The sequence below is a fragment of the Uloborus diversus genome, chromosome 2 (genome assembly GCF_026930045.1).
Source record: "Uloborus diversus isolate 005 chromosome 2, Udiv.v.3.1, whole genome shotgun sequence".
Lineage (NCBI taxonomy): Eukaryota > Metazoa > Arthropoda > Arachnida > Araneae > Uloboridae > Uloborus > Uloborus diversus.
The window spans coordinates 94,302,554-94,325,743 of NC_072732.1; the positions used below are offsets into that span (position 1 = coordinate 94,302,554).

Below are 23,190 nucleotides of genomic sequence, written 5' to 3' on the forward strand. Positions count from 1 at the left end.
GTAATATTTTTCTTAAATCAAAACATTTTAAAGGTGATCAAAAACTGTATATACTGGTAGTAATTCTTAAACCTTTTACTGGAAAGAATAAGAAACAAAAATATGATTACAAATCACCTGACAGGTATACATATATTTATACTTGAAAAGACTTTTCTTCTTAACCTAAACTATTAATTTTCTACTTTCCATCAACGGAAAAACTTTAACAACACTATCAATGTCGATTTTATCAGTCTCTTCTGTAAAATGTTTATAAAATGTCTTTATATTAAATGACCCCTGAATCCAAATATGACCACCGTTTTGCACTACCCATCCCATTTTAGAGTGTTGGAGATAGTGCCACTTCCTCCCCCTTCAAATTGTTTCTTTTTTTGGCTGTTTTAAAGCCGTTATTTTTATTTGGAGCGGGAGAGGGCATTATGTATATGTTTCCCTCTACCCATCCCATTTTAGAGTGTTGGAGATAGTGCCACTTCCTCCCCCTTCAAATTGTTTCTGTTTTTAACTTTTTTAAAGCCGTTATTTGGAGCGGGAGAGGGCATTATGTTTACCGTTAACATTCTTCTGAGGGACCAGAGAAAATGAAAGTTAAAATCATGAACATTTGTCGCAAGGAGGGATCCTCAAGGTGGTACCTAAAATACCCAAATATATTTTTAAAAAAATCATCAAAACGATCTTTTTTTTTCCTCAATTTGCTTTCGATTGTACTTCTCGATGAAAAATCAAAATATCGGCTTCATTTCCATGAGTTCCATGTCCGAAAAAATGTGCACGTAGAAAAAAAAACCTGCAAATAAATAAATAAAATAAAATAAATACAAATTAATATATATATATATATATACATCTTGAAGCACCGTATGTTGCATTTGAGCCAACTCCACAGACCTTTAGTTGCAAACCTTCCCAAATTATTTATATTTTTTGATCACACGTATAGTGTCTGTTTTTCACGAGAAGGCACATCGCCACGCCTCATCGAATACAGAGTTCCATTTTATGCCGGGTGATCGGTAAGCAATCTACGCGCTAAAGGAGACAACCAGACAGTCTTAACCTGGGCGTGCATTTTAATATGCGAAAAAGTCTTAGCGTCCTTTACATCACTTGATTCACTAGTCTGTTGTCATTTTAGTTATTCTTACATTTTAAAAACTGCTGCTTTTACAACAAAATGCTATGATCCGGCCAAAAACAGCGAAATAGAATCATCGGATACCACGTGACGAAGGAGGAGTCAAGTGCCTTCTCGTGGAAAACAGACAATAAAAAACACAAACTCCATATTAATATGTCCAGAGTAAACTCTGAAAATATTGGACCGATTTCGTTAAATTTTTCAGTTTGCTTAGGTTACTGCTGGGAAGGTTTATAGACCTTTTCGAAAAAAAGTCGATGAATAATTTTTTTTTTTAAATTCAAAATTGACGTTTTGGATTCAAAAACGGATATTTCTACCATGGGCGGACTGGGAACCCTAAGAGTGGGCTAACCTTGACTCCAAAACCCGAAGCACGCAAAAAAAAAAAAAAAATGCATAGATTTGAGGGCGCAAAAAGAAACAAGCGCACAGGTTCGGGGGGCAAAGAAAAAAAGGAGACGGAAATGGGGACGGTCAGGTTTGAGAGCACACACACACACACAAAAAAAGATGCTTATGATCAAGGGCGCTAAAAAAACCACAGGCGCATAAGGCTTTTGGGAACACGTGGAGGGTGGAGGCGCACTTACGAAGTTAGTTAAGGCAATGACTATGGATGTTCCCATCCCATAGGATATTATACTCCATATACGCCGTATACTCCCAAACATTTTTTTGACATATAACGTATACCCTAAAGCTTCAAAAATGTTCATATTATGACATATTGCGTATATGATCGCACACAGATATTGTACGTAATGGATTACTGGGAGTAAACCCTCAGAAAAATTGACGACAACATCACTGGCAATAACTGCTTGCAGGGTGGACTGGTCTGCGGGCCGATGCGCCCTCAAACGCCCCCTGTAAGCCTTCGTTTTTTTTTTGTTTTTTTCAGCGCCTTGAAACTTGTGCGACTTTGTATATTTCTTTTTTTATTTCTTTTTTTTGTGGGGGGGGAGGGGACCTGTACGCCTTTGTTTTTTTACTCACTCAAACCTGTGCATTTTTGTTTTCCCCTAAAAACCTAAAAATCCCTTGAACCTCTGCTCTTTCGGTTTTTTTTCGCCCTCGAACCTGTGCACCTTCGTTTCTTGTTGCGCCCTCAGAACTGTGCGCCCTCGGTTTTTTTTTTTTTTGGCTCCCTCAAACCTATCCGCCTTCTTTTTTATTTTGAGCCTTATTAAAAAAGCAAACTTTTGTAGCCATGGTCAGAAATCGTTTGTGTTCATTGAAAGCTTTATTTAAGCACTAGCAAAAATACCCGGCGTTGCCTGGGTCAGTAATAATTGTGAGAAACAATCGCTACTTTCTTTTGTTTTCTGTTTTAACTGAAAGAACTCAAAACACACCGCTTTGACGTCATTAAAAATTGAGCTTCATCCTTACCCATAAAAGTAAAACAGCAATAAGTATACGAAAGAGTATTCTTTTAGAAACGAAAACGCAAAGTGAAGCATATAAAAATTTGAAGAATTTCCAAAATATATCTAACAAAAACAAAGATCACTAAAAAAAACTGTGCACTTTATTTACTTAAATAGTACACACACACAAAAAAAGAAAAAATGCTCTCTATTATGTTTACCTAAGTGTGCAAAAAGTGAGTTTCCAAATGTTTAAATGACTTTAGACTTATGTTTGCTCCGGAGAAGCCTTGATTCAAAATTTACATTATGATAACTTTGAATGTTGCTGTTGTTAGGCAACAAATTTTAGAAACAATGGTTTTGATCTTTAATCATTTGATGTGGAAATTACATGACATTTACTGTTTTCGATCACGACGTTCTTAAACTAAGTTTTTTAGCAATAAATTATAACCTAAGTTGTTCCCCGATTATGTAGCTATCTATGGTGAAAAAATGGTTAAAATCCCTCCAGTAGTTTTGAAGTTTACCCCGGACATCCGGACAGAGATTAGCCCTTTGTGTATAAAGATGAGGATGCAACTCCTAAGAAAGCAATGTCATGCTTGCTCCAGAGAGGCCTTGATCCAAAATTTACATTATGATTACTTTTAATGTTCCTTTTGTTAGGCAACGAATTTTCGAAACAATGGGTTTAATCTTTAATCATTTGATGTGGAAATTACATGACATTTACTGTTTTTGATCATGACGTTCTTAAACTAAGTTTTTTAGCAATAATTATAACCTAAATTGTTCCCCGATTATGTAGCTATCTATGGTGAAAAAATGGTTAAAATCCCTCCAGTAGTTTTGAAGTTTACCCCGGACATCCAGACAGAGATTAGCCCTTTATGTATAAAGATAAAACTTAACTCTGCAAACTCCACTTTTCACCGGCCTCTACGAGCGAGGCCAAACCTCGGTCGTGGCATCTATGCCCTACACACGCACACAACACATACACACACACATGCCTAAACACAGATACGCCTACTCACACACACGCTCACACACACACACACTCATGAATCTTGATTGCAAAATACATAATTTGAATTCAAGACTTAAAATATTCAAAATTTTTCATGTTACTTTATTTGCGTCCTCGAACGTGTGCGCCTTCGTTTCTTCTTCTTTTTTTACGCCCTTTAACCATCTGTGCACCTTCGTGTTTTTTTTTTTTGTGCCCTTTGGTAGTCAAGTTTGGCACCCTCTTGGGGGACCCAGTCCACCCCGGACTGCTTGTCGATTTTTGTGATATTTATATTCCTCTTCAACGAGGTTGAATTCTCCCTTCTCGTCTTACTATGTCAGCTCCATTGATAAATAATCCGCATACACGTTAATATTCAGTATTTTGTGCTCGTGGTTGAACGAGAAAAATTTCCTGAGACTCTTTAGAACTGAAGAGTAAAAAAAAAACGTTTTTGGTGTTCATTTAGTGAAACACAATTCGCCATTCCTAGCAAAGTGCCGTCTTACTGTTTTAATTTTAATGTAGTGTTACAGAATTTGCCACCCCTAGAAAAGTGCCGCCCGGGGCGAGTGCCCCCTTTGCCCCCCCTACGCTACGCCACTGTTAATATGATAAGAAACTAATCTTATTTTGGCGGCCCATGTTGTTTATTTGTAGGTTAATAAATAACCAAGTGGTTATATTGCCTTTTTGATATAGCTCTCTTTTTGATCCCTTACATGCTTAATATAACAAAGTGTTACTGTAATTTTAAAAAGTATTAAGTAGTTATGAAAACAGGATACTATAATAGTTCTGTTATAAAGAAAATCTTTGAGTCTTGCCGTCAAAAATCTTGTCTGCTAAAATGTAAAAATAATAACACATTTGTTTGTAAACTATTTTTCATAATCTTATTAGCATAAGATTAAGTATTTTAAAAATATTGTCTAAAAGTTTACCCCATTTTTACTTACCTTCATTTGATGCATTACAACACATATTCATCATGTTAATTTTTTGTTACTAGGTGGTTTGGTATTTCATCATACTCTTCAAAACATTCAGAAAGGTGGTGCGTCTAAAGTTTTGCATTAACTTTCTTCTTCCACTTCCTAAGAAGTAAGATTTGAAATGTTTTCCGATTACAAAAGTATTCGGAAAGCCTATACCCCGCCTGTGACTCCGATAGGAAGTCGTCGACCAAGACCAATTTCAGGCAGTGAGAGTGATGTTCGTATTAAAATGAATTTCAACCCATCTGGAATTCTACAAAATTTTGCTCTTCCAAGACCTTTTAGAAGAAGAAATAAATCAAAGGTAACTATGCTTTTTTTTCTCCCCAATGAGATTTCATTTTGAAAATTACTATTTATTATAATCAGTACAGTAGTTAGGGGCTGTCCCCCCCTCAAAAAAATGGTATTTGATAATATTTATTTGGTATCAAGAAAAAAATGCAAATGGAATGAAAATTGGTTTTAAAAACACTTTTCTTTTCAGTGAATTCCAATATTAACCTCAATGTGAGTTCCCTCAAACATATTTTTTTCCAACTACAGCCCTGATTCTAGTTAGAAAAATTGTTGCTTGTGCAAATAAATTTTTGTGTACAAGAAGCCTTGACTGCTCAATATGTATTGGAGACATCAATTTCCTGAAAATGTCAAAAGAATCAATTTTCCTGTAAACCTCCTAGAAAAAATTCACTTGAAAGAGTTGTAATTTGTAAATTTTTAAAACTAACTTTGGTTTGTATTTGTAGGAAAGGTAAATGCAAGATTCTTAACCTATGACCACAGGCAGGAATTATCCTAAAAATCTTAAAATTTCAAATTTTATCCTAAAATTTTGAGTTTTGTCTTAAAATTCCTAAAATTTTCACTATTTTATTCTATACATGCGCAGAAAAAGAAAATTCAATCTAAAATTGAAACTTTTCATGATGATCTACCTATATTTTTGGATAAAATGAACTCGATAGACCCTAAGAAATTTTCTTTAAAAAATTAAAACCTATGCTAATGCTGCCTTTTTTCTGGAGGGTAGGTGGGTGCATTTAACTGTAACATATGCTCAATATAAAGTTTTTTGTTTTATCTATACTTTATAACTCTTGCGGTCATTCCTCTTCTGCAAAAGATATACAGTCGAACCCCTCTATAGCGATTCCCCGGTTGTAACAAACCTTTTAACTGGTCCAAACTGAAACCCTATGTCATTAATGCAATTCAAAACGCTTGTAACGATCCACAAACAGTAGAAAATCGGATGTAACAATCCAAAAATGTCTACAATTTTAAGCTTTTCTTTTATCACTTGTCCCAGTGACATTCTTTACCATCTTCTGCAATGCTCACCCTTTTTTGTGGAAATACCCCAGTCCAAACCACATTCCTCCCTTATTGTTCTTTGATAAAGCAGCTGTTTTCTCACAGGGGGGATATCGAATTCCTTTTCAAGCTCCCTCAATTTTCACCTGGTTTTGGTCGAATAACGAGATCAGTGGTCATTCAAGTGTTTTCTCCCTGATTTTTTGTTCCCTTTCCATTGCTGATAATCATGTGAACTTCACAGTAACTAAGGCTAGCATAAGTAAACGAAAAGCATTTTCTGTAGAGGAAAAAGTTTACTGGATTCGAAAATTAGAAAGTGGCGAAAGTCAACCCTCACTTTGCAAGTAATTTGCCCTTTGTAAGTCTACAGTTGCTACAATTTGGAAGAATTGAGATTCTATAGTTGTTGCATTTGAAAAGAACATAAACGGATGCAAGAAGTTGCAAAAAGCAGAAAGAAAAAATGGACGAAGCTTTATTCAAGTGGTTCACTCTACCGAGGAGTAGAATTTGCCGCACTCTTTGAAGAAAAAGGCTTTGTTTGTTCCAATGGATGGCTGGACAGATTTAAGAAGCGTCACAATCTCATGAGTGGCAAAGTTGTGGGTGAAACGGCAAGTGTCTCTTCTTCTGATGTCAGTAATTGGATGAAAAATGTCTGGCCGGACATTATTCAAAATTATGACGAGAAGGATATTTTTAAAGCTGACAAAGCGGGTTTGTTGTACAAACTCATTCCAAATCAAACCTTAAAGCTGAAAGGAGAAAAATATGTGGGCGGAAAACACTCAAACATATGGATCACCATTCTTGTAAGCGTCAACCTGACTATTTATGAAAAGCGAAAGTTAACACTTATCGGAAACTCGCGAAAACCAAGGTGTTTTAAGAATGTAAAGAAACTTCCAGTCATTTACAAGTCAAAAAAGAAGTCTTGGATGACTTCAGATTGTTCCAGGAATACCTTCATAAATGGGATAAAGAACTGGCCCAAGAAAAATGAAAAATTGTTGTGTTAATAGACAATTGTTCAGCACATGTTGAACCAAGGAACTTGCAATGGATCAAAGTAGTCTTTCTCCCTCCGAACACGACCTCAGTAATACAGCCGATGGACCAGGGATTAATCTGCAGCCTGAAGTGTCATTACCGGAAGCAGCAATCTTGGAATGCTATGATAAAATCAAGGATTATGACATTTCCCTTCTTGATGCCATTGTTTTAGTTGATAAATCTTGGAGGATGGTATCTGACTCTACTATCAGAAACTGCTTTTGTCATGCTGGACTTATGAAAACATGACAGGATAATGAGGACCGTGGTGATGATGACAAACTTCCCCTTTCTAAGTGGCTGGAAAAGCACAGAGTGCACTCTTTTGCAGAAAGTGAAATTGAACATTTTGAATGCTGCGATGACAATGTTGTTAGGTTTCTGAAAATTAATGAGGAAGATATTGTATCAATCGTAAACGAAAAGAGCAACTCGACTGTGGACTCGTCTTCTGATGTTTAAGCAGAAACAGAGGAAAGTCCAGGACCTTCAATTTCGGGTACAAAAGCGGCAGTTAATCATTTGAACATTTTTTTTTGCTACTGAAAACATTGATAAACATATTATGGATTCTTTTGCAATAGTCGATAAAGCAATTGAAGACACTTATGTAAATGTTGAAACAAGGTGGTTAACTCTTTGGCCTGATTGTGATAGACTGATTGAGCGTATTTAGTTATTGAACATTATTTCTTAAATTTATATGTTCAGTATGAACGTGGCAATTTAGATAGATATAATCGAATTGCAAATTCATTGAAAAATCCATTTACACTTGTACACTTACATTTTGTCTCATTTATCTCTGGTCTGCTCAAAAAATATGTACTACTTTTACAGAAAGAAAGCCCAGTTGTTCATTTTTTGTGCCTAAAATTGGACAAACATATTAGAAGTACATTTTTAAAGTTCATGAAATTTAAGGTAGTGGGAGACAAAAAAGTCTATTTCTGCAAAAAAAAGTTTACTTGTATTATTGTTTGATTGTATACTTATTGTAAAGTTAAATTCATCAAAAGATTTCCCTTTAAATTGCCTGTTTAGATTAACCCAGATTCAAATCATATGATAAAATATTTCTACTTCATAATGTGTCACTGTGTTGAAAAATGAAAGATTGAACGCATTCTGTTGTAGTTTTCAAGATTGAATTTGAAATGTTTGATTACCCTCTATAAGAATCAAGCTTATAAATTACATTTAAGTAATCAAAACTTGATATTTGTTGTCCTAAAAATGTCCTAAAATTTTACCAAAACTGTGACCTAAATTTTTTGAAATCACCACTCCAAGCCCTGCATAACAAGTTACCGTGATTAACAGTTACCAAATCATCTATCAGAAAAGCAATTAATTATTCATTTATGCAGAATTACAGATAAACATACTAAACCAAATTAGACATTAACTATATTAATTTGTTTTTGCTTTTGGAATGAATTATTTTAAATCAATAATTGTATTTAATGTGTGTAGACAAATTTACAATGTTAAATAGAAATTCATTTATATTTTGAAAATAGATTTATACTTTCTATTTTGAATTGGCATGAAGTTCAAGTTTTAGTTAAATTTTTTAAAACCAATATTCGGTATTCAAATACAAATACAAATACAAATACAAAAGTGATGACCAGCAACAGGCGCTGGGCCCAGCTAGACTGCTCCTAGTTTATTCTGTTCTAATTTTAACTGAATATTTGGTATTTGGCAAATATGATATTCAGTATTCTCTGGTAATCAGTCTAAAGTCTCATAAATTGTTTTTACGTGTAAAACTACACATTTTACAAATTGACAATGAACTTTTGTTATAATTTACATGTCTAAATTGCATTTCCTAAAACAAAAATTTTCTAGACATGTTTGTTTGAAAATCTTCAATATAATAAGAATAATAAAATTTCATTGAAATGGTAAAGTGCGATTTCAAAAAGAATCCAGTTTTAGCAAAGTTTTATTTCAATTAAATTGTAACTTGTAGAATTGTTACTTAATGCAAATTTTGTCGGAAAACAGCAAAAACCACACCCACTTACAGGGCTCAAAATCAACCAAGATCACAAAACCATCCATCGAGCACTCGAATATAAAATTTAGTGGTCAATCGGACCAGTGAAGTTTTATTTCAAGATTTTAGGCGTCATAAATTTTTAAATGGCAACAAGAAACTTTGCACCTTAATTCACAATGTTGAAATCTTCTTTGTAAGAAAAACTGATTTAAACTTTCTACTGCATTATAAAATATTGTTTATATATATATATATATATATACATATATATATATATATATATATATATATATATAAGCTGCCCTATTTCCCTCGACCTCAAAGCAGCAGCAGAGATAAGATTTTGTTACTATCTTTCTCTGACCTGTATATTGATAAAAAGCAATAAGGTGCTTACTGCCTGTATTGCTGATCAGGATAATAATAAAAGGTTGCCTTAGCCCTAAGCCAGGGCTAAGGCAGAAGTACATGCAATATACCAACAGCCAGGTTATGACATCCAGAGACTGCAGTTTCTTTCTTGTTATGGACTCTTCTGTCTGGAATTGTAAATAACTAAGCTGGAGGTGAAGGCGGATGTCATCTCATTGAAGCTAGGAGTGCGAACAAACTGATAGCTAAAATAAAGTTAGCATGCCAGGTGTATCTAGACAAATAATTTATATTTAATATTAATAGTATTTTTTAAATAGAATATTTATAACACATTGCATGACTTTTAGATCACCCTGTATTATTAAATTTATTTGAACTTAACTTTTTTTTTGTTCATATTATTTTGCTTAAACACATTTGTGATTTTTGTGAAACTCAAATTATTAAAACTTAATTATTATTAGAGAATGTATAAAAGTTTCCTAAGAAATTATGTTTGATTTTATTTGCATTTTTCACTATTTGAATTTTCAGGACAGATATTCTGAGGGTGATATGTCATTTAGACCTAGAGAACTGATAGAGCTAGCCAGCTTTGGCGTTGTTGAGTTAGAGCCTGCCGAAAGAGGAATTGGTCATAGATTCCAAATTTCCAACTTAAAAAATCCAACCTGGTGTGATTGTTGTGGGGATTTCATTTGGGGCTTATACAATTCCACCGACTGTTTGAGATGCTATAGTAAGTATTTTTATTTCATGCCTTAATTCTTTTCTAAAGAGTAGTATATCATAAATCTTCTTATTCGATGTGTTTTTATATGAAATTTTAATCTGTCAATGCTATTAATGTTACAAGATTACAAAAAGAATTTACATTTGATTGATACACCTTTTACCAGGTATTGCTCTATTTTTTTTAATGATTTTTTTTCATGCATAGTTAAGGTTGCCATTCGTCCCGTTTTTGGATAGCCTGTTGTTTTATGCCCACATATAGTTGCGGGATGCTAAAATGATACTATGGACCTCTAGATGTTCCAACTGCAAGTCCTTGAGTTGAATTTTTTAGGCATTTTATACAAATAATTAGAATAGATGACCACTCTAGCTTAACCTATGACCTTGATATTGGGTATATTCTTCGAAACATTTTCCTGTTTTTGCCCAAAATACAGGGTAAGATGAAGAGTTTTTCAAGCAATAAGGTATACATGACAGCTACATTTGTGTACAATATTGAGATCAGTAAAAATTTGTTATGTTTAAACTCTTATTTTAATTTGTTGCCTTTAACTTTCATCATAAGTTCTTGCAGTATAGTAAACTTACACACTGTACCAAAAATTTAGACACACATATAAAATACAATTCACAGTAGAAATATGAATGATAAGATATTTAATTTCATATGTGTAAACTAATAATAAACAGTACATAAAGCCCAAGATGAGGTTAATTAGTTGTTTAGAGGATGTGTTTAGAGGATGTGCACCCTTGATCTTAGGGAGGTGGGCACCCATGCATCACACGTTGAATTTATTTAGAAAAACAGAAAATAGGCTACCCCATAATTTTGACTTTTTCTCATAGGCAAGTGTTGCACAAAAAAATGGGGGATCAGAAGTGAGGGATGTTTGGAGGGGCACCCTAAAGCTGTTTTTTTTTTTTTTTTTTTTTGTAAAATTAGGCTATATTTTTAGATGTTAGAGTTTCTTTACTGATTAAAATATAAAAGTATGAAATGTGGCCTCAAAAGTTAGGACTGATGGAAGCCATAAACTTCTCCCTTCCAATTCAAAGTTGCATTCTTATGAATTAGCATAAGAAAAGACTTTTATTTGGCAGTTTGTAACAAGAAAATGAGCTTTCTCGACTATCAGCGAGTATTAGATTTTTTCCAATACAAGATTGGCTGGGTGGACCAAACCGTATTTCAGCAAGAGAAAGCGCCTACTGATGCATTAAACTCAACAAATCTGCAGTTCAAAATGAGTAACATCCATACCATGGAATGGCCATTGGTTAGCCCAAACTTAAATCAAATGTTAAACCTGTCGCAACATCAAGGACTGATACAAAGGATCGTCACTCCCGTGAGGAGCCCTGCACTGGTAATTTATCCGAATTGAGGTCCAAAAACAACAGTGTAGGTTATCTTTGATGTGACTTTAAGGATAGGAATATGGTTCAAATCTAGCTCCTGGGAACTTTTTGGAAGAAAAATTTCAAAAGTCTGATTTTAAAGTCTTTCTGAAATCTGGAGAAAACCAACATACTTCACAAATATATAGACTGTATATTTGTGTTACAATTACGTTGGTTTTCTCCAGTTATTTCTCAGCACAGGGTTATTTCTCGATCTTTGGTGTTTGGAGGTCTTCCGCCAGGCATTTTTCAAAATTTAAGTCTTGAAAGACAGGTTTGTATAAACGGGAGAGAAGTGGAGGAATGGGTTCAGTGACTTTCCTCTGGTAATTTTGCAATTCCAAAGTTCCAAAAGGCACAATTTTAAGACAACCTTCAATGATGTTAGGAGAAGGGTGAATCAAAACATTTCCCCGGAATTATTACAAACTTGAATTTATAAAACTCAATTTTAGAATACATGTAGATCTGATATGTTGGAGAGGAAAAAAGCAATCGCCCGCTCCTTGATAAATTTCTGGATCCTCCCTTGGGCAACATCAGGCACCAAAATTATAGGAAACTGGAAGCAAGTATCTTTCCACACAGGAATAACTTGATACTTACGTTTCAAAACCATATGTTTGAAGTAACTAGAGGTAATGGAAACATAATTTCATATTTTCATTTGTAATTGTGTTTCTCAACCTTTAAAAAAAAAAAAAAGGTCACCCTATTTTCTAGATTTTTAAATAAACTCAACACATGGTGTTTTTAAAATAAATCACCCTAACTTGTGTTTCACATACTGGTTATGATTGTACACAAATGTGATATAAATCCCTCCATTCGTATTTTTACTGTGAATTGTATTTTATGCTTGTGTCTATATTTTTGGGACAGGGTGTAGTTTTTGTACATACAAAAATATTTGCTTATTAGTCTTTAAAACAATCTTTTAAACCTGTTCTGAGTTTTACTAAATGATGTTTTTAACTAAAAATTAACAGGAATAATTTATATATTTTTTTCCATTTTGTATTTCCTAATTTCTGAATTTTTCTTAAAGTTGTTTTCCACTGAGTTTTCAAAGAAAAGAAAAGTGAATGAAAAACTGCTTTTGATCACTTAATAATATTTAAACAGTTGCAAGATCTTATAATTTATTTTCCTAGTTTCAGAAAAGTTTTATTCATTATACAATAAATATAGGAATTAACCTAAACTTTTAGCCAAAATCTGTACCAAATTAGCTGTATATTATGCTGCTGCATATCACAAACAAAGCTAGTATCTGTTTCACTAAGTAAGATACTCTTTTTCGTTTTGCCAAAGTTTGTTAATTTTTAAATTTTAGTCAGTAAAATCAGTATTTTTGACCCTCTGAACAGTTTTACCCCCTGAACCCTGTGATTTATCATGGACTTTTCTTTGTAGATTGTCATTATACTTGTCACCAACGCTGTCAGCATCTTGTAACATTGGACTGCAAGGGATTTGGTGATACTCAAACTACTGATCTTAGTGAATTGATCGAGAATACATTAAAAAGAGAGTCTGTTGAGAAGGTAAGATTTTGATGTACAGTACCCGCCACCAATAAAATCACTGGATTATAAAATCAGCCGCTTTTTAAAATCAAATCTGGAAAAACAGAATCACTGCAATATCAAAACATGTTAAAACCATCTCTTAATAAAATCATTATCGCCGTTTTATAAAATCGCTTTTGGACATCTTGCATACAAAATTGATAAAGAAGCACCAAGAAGTGAAGGAGACGGTCTCAGAAGATGAGGAAATCTCATTGCCAAATTTCCCCTCTTCGATAAATGTTTGAAAAGTGCTTGATATTATACGTCATATGATGCACTTTAGAGCTAAGAGAAAAATAGAACGTTGAAAGTTACGATCCATTTTGTAAAATCTTAAACGATATTGAATCTTTACTCTCAAATTCTATTAACAAAATTGCAATATGCCAATATTTTAAGACCCGTGTGTAGTTAAAAAAAAAAAAAAAACCCTCATGGTTAGTTAAAAGTGACAACTATATTTTGAAATACTTAAAACAAACATGAATGATGTATTTCATTTCTTTTCTTAAAGTATTTAAACTTCAAAACCTATCATTTTTACTTTCTTCTATATCTAATATATAGAAGAAAGTATTGGATTCGTGCAAATTTTCGAATTTCGAATTTTGACAGATTCGAACGTTTTGAGGTGTGCTGAGTCCATTTCGACTATTTTTGGAAAATGTCTGTCTGTCTGTGTGTGTGTGTGTGTATGTGTGTGTGTCACGTCTGTGTGTGACCAGTTTTTTGTGGCCGCTCTACAGCAAAAACTACCGCATGAAATCGAACGAAATTTGGTACACATATGTGCCCCTATGTGAACTTGTGCCCATTGGTTTTTGGCGCGAATTCCTCCAAGGGGGGTGGAGCAATGGGACGTTTTTTGAGTTACGCGTGCTTGCTATTCCTCAGGAAATAACTGGCGGAATCGAACAAAATTTTGTCCACATGTTGCCCCTAACAGGAGCAGGTGCTGATTCAATTTTGGTGTCAATAGCTCAAACGGGGGTTGAGTTATAGAACGTTTTTTGTCGTCAATTTTGACTGCTGAAGTCTCGAGAAATAACGAACGGAATCAAACAAAAATTTTTTGACAAGTAGCCCTCAGTGGGTATAAGAGCTGATTTTATTTTGGTGTCAACAGCTAAAAAGGAGGTAGCGCAATCGCCCGTTCTTTTTTTTCCATTGTGAGTGCCCTATCTCAAGAATTAATGCTACGTTCTGGTTGAAATTTGGAATATATGTGAATTCATACGTAAACAGGCTTTGGTTCAATTTTGACTCCAATCGCTCCAAGAGGTGTTGATTTTTTTTTTGAATAAAAATAGCTTTATTAATGCAACAATAAGAAAGATAAATCGTAATAGATTGTCGTCTGCGTATTTCTCGTGATTTAAATTGTATGGAAATGATCGGAAATATTATCTCAATGATTTAAAATTTTTAACTGTTGCCATCTTATGTTTGTTAACAAATAAAATATTTGTAATTAATTCAAGCAAGGCTTTTAAAATAACTTTCAATTTTCGCTCTTTGCTTTGCTTTTGCAATAATTCAGACATTGGGATGGTCGTCAAGTTTTTGCATGTGTCATTTTGTTTTTGTTGGGAATATTGCTTCCTCGTCAAGCATGGGGAGGAATCAGAAAAAGGAAAAATATAGAAGAAAGTTTCGTGATGGCCACAACATACTAGTTTCAAATGTAGATATGCCGGTTTATAAAATCAGCTGCTTTATGAAATCAAATGTCCTGAGAACGAATGATTTTAATAAGCTGTGGTCACTGTATATTATATGACCTATCCTGAGCATTGTGTCTGAAGCAAGAGTAGTTCACAAAAATATGGTTTTAAAGGTAAATATTTTCTGGAAGTTTTCCAAATATCCATTTTTTAAATCTAACTTTGAAAGTCCTCAACTGAGAATCATGTAATTAAACATGCTAACATCACCAGAGGCTCCCTGATGGGAGGTCGCTGTGACCTCCCAAAAAATTTCCTTATTTAGTAAATTTTGCTGAATAACGGAATTTTTCAGCACAATTGCTGAGAATTTTGCAACATTGAGATCTTTTTTTTCTTTTCTTTATTTTTAAGATCATGTTTTAGCTACCATTGCCTGGCTTTGCACGGCCTACCTCGAAAAATGAAGTAAAATGCCAAGTAAGGCTTGTTCAACAGCAAAACGTAAATAGAAGAAAGTTTGTAGGGAATTCCAAACCATATTATGAATTCTGAATATTTATTTTAGCATATAATACTATTTCACTGGATATCCTATTGAATATAAGTTACAAAATGAGGAAAAAAAGAAACTTTACTGAAAAATACATAATGTGTTCAATGGAAAAACTTAGATTGTTGGATTGCAACCACCGAAAACAAAGTCCACCTCAAGCTCTTGTCATTCAATCTCAACAATTTTGCGCATGAAATGTATCTGAGTTTTGGAAGCAGTCCGTAAAATATGGTATTCATTAGTGGACAGCATTAACTGATATGGATTTTCTCAAAAACTTTTTCTTGCTAACAAACATGAAGTGTAACTGCAAAAATTATTTTCCCAAAAATATTTTCTAAAAGGCTTTGCAGGCAGCAACTTGGAAAACCCTGGTGCAAAACTTAAAATATTGCAAAACTTAATATCCAAATGCTGACATCAAGAGTTTTTTTTCTGGTTACTGTGTCATATTTAAATAAGTTTATAATAGGGAAGTTTTCGATTTTTCAATTTTATTTTTATATGATAGAGTAACATGTATGAACATCTGTTGGGCAATTCGAACTGATAGCTCAATCAAAACCCGAAGTTCAAAGAACTAAAAGCAGGCTTTAAGCTAACAAACCCAACTGAAAATTTGTGGAATGATCTGCTCGGGAAGAAAGGACATACAGACACATATTTAACAATTAAATAAACATTTTATTAAACAATAAATATGTCAAAACATGGAAATAATAACAAGTGTAAATAAAATTCACATTCCCCAACAATTGAATAAAAAAATCCCCCCAAAAATATCAGTAGGAAACATTTCTTAAAAATAGTATCGTTTAAAGTTCCAGTAAAATTTATATGACTAGATTAATATAAGTACAACCTTGAGTCCAGTGCCATAAACAGAATAGTTCATACGAACGAGTTAAAAAGTTCATACCAAACAAACTATTCCTTCCTTAAAAGTTGGCACAACATGTGAGGGCGCGATCCACCAAATTTGGATCCCATATCAAAATTGTCCGTGACCATTCCATGCCACCATGCTGAATTCAGAAAATAAATCTGTCCTCCTGGACAACAGGAACCATCCATCCATCTAACGGACATCCAATCCAGCTCTCGAGCGTGGACCTTCAATGGTCCTGTTTGTTAGGCCTTTTCACAAAAAAAAACAACTTGATTTAAACTCTCAATTTTAGAGAGAAAATCCCTCACTTAAAAACTCATCTCAAGGCAACAACTGGAACATGCCCGCATTTCTAGCTGGGCTCAACGACAAAACTTCCTACATCTCTTAAAAAGAATCCACTATACTACGTGGAACTCCGGAGCACACAGCTCCCAGGCACAATCTCAGCACCTCAGAAAAACATCGAACTGCAGTCACAACATATCAAAACAAGAGGTGAAACAATAAGAGAATGATTGATTGAGAGTTCACACTTAAATAGTATTCCCTATCTCCCTACGCAATGGCGTGACGTATATCAAAAAGCATGCATAAATTACATTGAGGAAACAACTCAACACAGTTTACAGTTTAAAACTAAATTCTTTAAAATTGTTTCCCACATGCATACAGCAAGAATCTACTCAACATCTTTCCTATGACGTCACATCATCGTGGCGGGTCAACAAACGCATGCTACGCATGCAGGGAATGTTGGCTCTGGGGAACAATTCGAGCGCCGGTAAAATAGCGGGATGACTTTCAAAGTTCGAAAAAAGAAGGAAGTAAGTTCTGGAAACTTTTCTAATCCTTCTAAAAACTTTAGGAATTTCTCCAAGAAAAAAAATAATAGCTCTAGGCCAACAAGTTCCCCCCTCTTGGAGACAATTCATAAAGACACTTAAAAACATTTCGAACAACAATTCTATAAACACATTGAAAACATTACATGAAAACATTGAACGAATTTCTACATTTTAAAATACATGTTTTCACACATGGGGTTCACAGAACACACATTCCAAAATTTTGATTTTTATATTTTTACAAATAGAGGCCGGTTAAAATTCCAATCCGGTTATCCTCTCTCATTTTATTTTATTTTATTTATTTATTTTTGTATTCCCCCCATCTAATACTTTAGTGAAAACCTAACATTTTATTTATTTTATTTATTTTTAGAAACCCTTTCTCATTTCAAACAATATCGCTCATGTTTTCCAGAAACACTTTTTAATTTCAATTTTTCAAAAGAAACTCTTTTAGCTTTACATTTTTCTTTGAACTATAATTTTTAGAAACACATTTTAGTTTCACAATTTTTACAAACCTAAATTTCTCGAAACACACAGTTTCAGATATGAACCATTCCGATACAATTTTAGTTTCCAAGCTTCTTATTAATTTAAATTTCAAGAAACAATTTTAGTTTCCAACCTTTTACTTAATTTTGGTTTCAGTTTCAAAAAGAAACAAACCCCACATTATAAATTCAAATTTTCAAAGTACACCTAAATTTCATTTTTTTCCGGAAACAAATTTAGTTTCCAAATTTTTCCTTAAATTTGGTCTCAGAAACACTTAGTTTCAAACCCCCTGAAACACACAGTTTCAAATCTTTTCTTTAATTTTTGGTTTCAGAAACACTTAGTTTCAAACCCCTTGAAACACACAGTTTCAAACTTTCATTACTTTGAAATATCTTCACAAAAATTTAATTTTTGGAAACTAATCTTAATTTAAATTTTTCCATTATTTAGGGTTCTGAAACAATTCCAGTTTCTCACAGAAACAAATCCAGATTCAGACCCTTAAAAACACAGTTTCTATTTCAACAATTTAAATCCTAGAAACAATTTTAATTTCAAAAATTCTTATATTTTTAGGAACAAGGTTCAGTTTTAAATTCACTATTTAAATTTCAGAAACACTAAGTTTCAAAGCTTCAGAAACAAATTCAGTTTCTCTTAATTTATATTTCCGGAAACAATTTTAGTTTCAAATCCAAAGAAACACGTGTATTTAAACTTTCATAATTTCAGAATTTCCAGGAACACATTTCAGTTCCAATTCATTAATTAGATTTCTTTTCAGAAACAATTGATAGTTTCAATTGAGGAAGACTAAAAAAATGCAAGACAGCCCCAAACTTATTTTTAAATAAAGGCTTCCAGCCAGGAAATAAATCCAAAGTCATTCCCCCCGTCTCCAAAACATTCTCCTATAGGAGCTTTTCATGTTTTGAGAAACAAATTCTTATATTTACAGCCGACAAATAGCCAAACATTATATGCTATTAAAAATTCACGGCATCACACCAATTGATGAAAAACTTTGACTTATATTTACAGCCGATAAATAGCCAAACATTATATGCTATTAAAAACTTACGGCTAAATATCAATTGGAAAAAATTCTTATATATTTTTTTTAAAATTTCTAAAAGATTTTCAATTCAAGTGTTTACCATTCCCTTTCAACCTGGCGCCGAACTTTTAAAATTGCCATCTTATATTTTTAGTGGGGAACAATATTTACACAATACAGCTAAACTGGTCAAAAACTACAGGGGGGGTTAACATATGTATTTAAATTTGCTCCATGTTTCATATTGAGAGCCTATATTTTATCAAGGGTAACATTTAAAAAATCCCTTTCTAAAAAACATTCTAATCTCATATGACCAGTAGCACAATTTCCAATGACCTTAAAGATTCCATTCACCCAAGCAGACCAAACCACGCTCTGCTACCACGTGTTGGGCAATTCGAACTGATAGCTCAATCAAAACCCGAAGTTCAAAGAACTAAAAGCAGGCTTTAAGCTAACAAACCCAACTGAAAATTTGTGGAATGATCTGCTCGGGAAGAAAGGACATACAGACACATATTTAACAATTAAATAAACATTTTATTAAACAATAAATATGTCAAAACATGGAAATAATAACAAGTGTAAATAAAATTCACATTCCCCAACAATTGAATAAAAAAATCCCCCCAAAAATATCAGTAGGAAACATTTCTTAAAAATAGTATCGTTTAAAGTTCCAGTAAAATTTATATGACTAGATTAATATAAGTACAACCTTGAGTCCAGTGCCATAAACAGAATAGTTCATACGAACGAGTTAAAAAGTTCATACCAAACAAACTATTCCTTCCTTAAAAGTTGGCACAACATGTGAGGGCGCGATCCACCAAATTTGGATCCCATATCAAAATTGTCCGTGACCATTCCATGCCACCATGCTGAATTCAGAAAATAAATCTGTCCTCCTGGACAACAGGAACCATCCATCCATCTAACGGACATCCAATCCAGCTCTCGAGCGTGGACCTTCAATGGTCCTGTTTGTTAGGCCTTTTCACAAAAAAAAACAACTTGATTTAAACTCTCAATTTTAGAGAGAAAATCCCTCACTTAAAAACTCATCTCAAGGCAACAACTGGAACATGCCCGCATTTCTAGCTGGGCTCAACGACAAAACTTCCTACATCTCTTAAAAAGAATCCACTATACTACGTGGAACTCCGGAGCACACAGCTCCCAGGCACAATCTCAGCACCTCAGAAAAACATCGAACTGCAGTCACAACATATCAAAACAAGAGGTGAAACAATAAGAGAATGATTGATTGAGAGTTCACACTTAAATAGTATTCCCTATCTCCCTACGCAATGGCGTGACGTATATCAAAAAGCATGCATAAATTACATTGAGGAAACAACTCAACACAGTTTACAGTTTAAAACTAAATTCTTTAAAATTGTTTCCCACATGCATACAGCAAGAATCTACTCAACATCTTTCCTATGACGTCACATCATCGTGGCGGGTCAACAAACGCATGCTACGCATGCAGGGAATGTTGGCTCTGGGGAACAATTCGAGCGCCGGTAAAATAGCGGGATGACTTTCAAAGTTCGAAAAAAGAAGGAAGTAAGTTCTGGAAACTTTTCTAATCCTTCTAAAAACTTTAGGAATTTCTCCAAGAAAAAAAATAATAGCTCTAGGCCAACAACATCATAGGTGAAAAAATTTTTGCGATACGATAAGTAGTTTTTTTTAAATTAATTTTTAAAGTTCAAGCGCCTGTGACGTCAGATGGCATAGGAAGTGACGTCCGATAGGAGAGAAACGCTAGCAAACCGGTTCCCATGTCATGGGAGAAACCGAAGAACGTGCATTCGACTTCGAAGATGAAACGTAAAAGGCTTATCTCCTCGCATTAAACTCCTCGCGTTTCTGGAACATTAAACCTCTCATCCTCTCGGAAATATTCGAATATCACCATTGATATTATTTGAGGAAGATTATTTAGATTGTGCTTTAACGAATCCGGCCTCCATAGTGTGTTCAAAAGGATTATTGAATTTCTAAAAAATAAAAATATCAGCGCGCTCAAAATGTCCCTAGCAAAAACAAGGGATCTTCGGCGGAAGGCTGCCCATTCGCGCCCTGTGACGTAGGCTCGTGACGTTTCAGAAGAGCGCACTTTTGCGCGTGGATTTTTAAAAATTCATTAAAAATCAACCATGGTGTTTTAAAATTTGGCGATGGTGAATTTTTTAGTTTTGAGGGTCAATTAACAATATGCAATAGCCAAAATATAAACATTTAATAGGTTGCAACTTCCCTATAGTAATGTTAATGTAATGTGTCATAAGATTTAAGAAAAATTCAAATGCAACAAAATTTAAATTTAACATCTGATTGTTTTCTCTTACATTAAAATTACTTTGATTGTGATAAATCTAGTAAGTAATAATTTGAAATAAATTTTATACTATGGTACTATACTGTAACTTTTATTCATTTTACAAAAAAATATGTTTGTTTACCAATTATTGAACATTTAAATTTGTTTGCTATTCGGTTTCTGAATATGAAAATATTTGGCCAAACTGAATAATCCATTTCTCTGCTGAATATGCAGAATACCGAATACCAACCAAATATTCTGTGCATTTCTAAATTGAAGTGCTAAAAACCAATCAAAATTGAGGTCTTAGATACACAATTGTACATCTAAGATTTCATCTTGTTACAAAACTTGGGTAAAATTATTTCTGCTGCTACAAAATTCATAAAACTAATATAAAATTGGTATTTTTTTACTGAAATTGTTTCAAAAACATTAAAAAAAAAAAAAAACGATTTATTTTCGTGTAATTGCTCTTATTGTATGATTTATTTTCATATTCATTGTTGTATTCAGTCATAGGTTTTAATGATTTTTTACTCCTTTGTTGTAGGAAAGACTCTCTCCACTGTTTTTTGAGCACCTAGATAATGAAGAACTGAGGCGAAGAATAGGACGTTACAATGCTCGCCATCAGAGTTGTGATATGGTTCTTGTTAGTATAGATTTTTTATATGAATTCTCCATCAACTGTGTTTTCTTCTTTAAACATATTACAACAGTCAGCTATAAATTGTATGAGTTCATTTTTTGTTTAAACTTCCTTTCCATTTCTTTGTTGTCCTGATGAAATCTGAGCAATAGGCAACTAATAATGTTTTTGCAAAATTTTCCTAATGTGAATTTAGGAAGTAAACTGAACTTTTAAGCTAATGAAACAGCTTAAGTTTTTGTACCTAATCGTCACTCACCAATAGTTTAGTTTCATAAATAATGAAACCTATCAAGCCTAATCATGCCAAAGTGGTAACCAGGTCTTGATAAAATTTGGTGCCCCTCTCATAAGAACAGCCACACATTTTCAAAGTAGCAGTTTCAATATAAAAAAAAAGGTGAAAGGAGGGGGGGGGGGGACGAGAAAGAAAGAAATTGACACTTTTTTGATGCTTCTAAAATGGTGGGGTTATGGGGGTATTGCATAGCAACTATATGGCGAAAACAAGCTTTTAAAAACTCTTTGAAACTGATGATTTGCATAGAAGGCTTTCTTTTAGGAAAGCCTTAAAAACCTGAAAAATGTAAAAAGTTTCAAAAGCTCAATCTACAACTGTATGCTCGCGCATGTTCAACAATGAAATTATTTTGTTAACATCATTAATAAAATTAAAATTATAATTACTATTATTCAGTTTTGTTTTTACAAACAACTAAAAGCTTGTCTCACCCACCTATGACAGAGCAAGAATACTAAAAATGAATGAAAATAGAGAAAATAGTGAAATTTCTAACTAAATGCGTTTAATAATATTCAGCATGATAGCTAAATAAAAATAGTTGAAATCACTTGCTTCATTTTTGTAGATCTACTAGAGAGGAGAATGTAGGAGCACTGAACTTTGGTAACTAACTTTATTTCATGTCATCTACAAACAATGCTAATGCCTATAATATTGTTTGGAAATACACAGAACACTCTGAACGTCCTACTCGTGTTGCCTAATCGTCACTTACCAATAGTTTAGTTTCATAAATAATGACAAGTACACAGTTTCCAACTACCTTAATAACCATATAATAGCATAGCTGTTAAGTAGTCAATTATGATCAAGTATTTAAATTTTGCTTTCAGAAGTTTTTTTAAATGATTGAGATTAAATGAACTGATGTGCTGAAATATATTCCCTTCCAAAAGTTAAGCACTGATAGAAAAAAAAACATTTTTCACTCCACCTTTGCAACTTCCCCATCACTAGCAGGTTTTTAGGTTTTGGATCCCCATGGTCCCCACATGAGAGAGGAGGCTACGGGTTCAACATGATTGGGTGAAAAAGGGGCTTTGCATGAGAAAAGTAGGCTTGCCAGATTTCAAATGTTCAACCGGAACCAACAGCATGTCCCCCCCCCCCCTTCCCGCTTCGCACAAATTCAAGATTACACTCTTGACTGGTTTTTAGAGTAATTTAATGGGTAATCATAAAAGCTAATAATATATATATATATATATATATATATATATATATATATATATACATATACATATATATATATATACATATATATATATATATATATATATATATCTTAATATATAAAAATCAATGTCCTGAGATAACATATATACATATATATATATATATATATATATATATATATCAAC

The 23,190-nt window shown here is 33.4% G+C and overlaps 1 protein-coding gene across 2 annotated transcripts in view; it reads left to right on the forward strand.

The window, feature by feature from the left end:
* LOC129235287 (ras association domain-containing protein 1-like) overlaps positions 1-23,190 on the forward strand; it is a 65,265-nt gene that overhangs the window by 1,956 nt on the left and 40,119 nt on the right. For both annotated transcript variants that reach the window (XM_054869008.1, XM_054869009.1), the window contains exons 2-5: positions 4,551-4,840; positions 9,833-10,037; positions 12,860-12,990; positions 21,427-21,528. In XM_054869008.1, coding sequence (XP_054724983.1) covers positions 4,655-4,840; positions 9,833-10,037; positions 12,860-12,990; positions 21,427-21,528 — 624 coding nt within the window. In that variant the 5' untranslated portion in view covers positions 4,551-4,654. The remainder of the gene's footprint in view (positions 1-4,550; positions 4,841-9,832; positions 10,038-12,859; positions 12,991-21,426; positions 21,529-23,190) is intronic.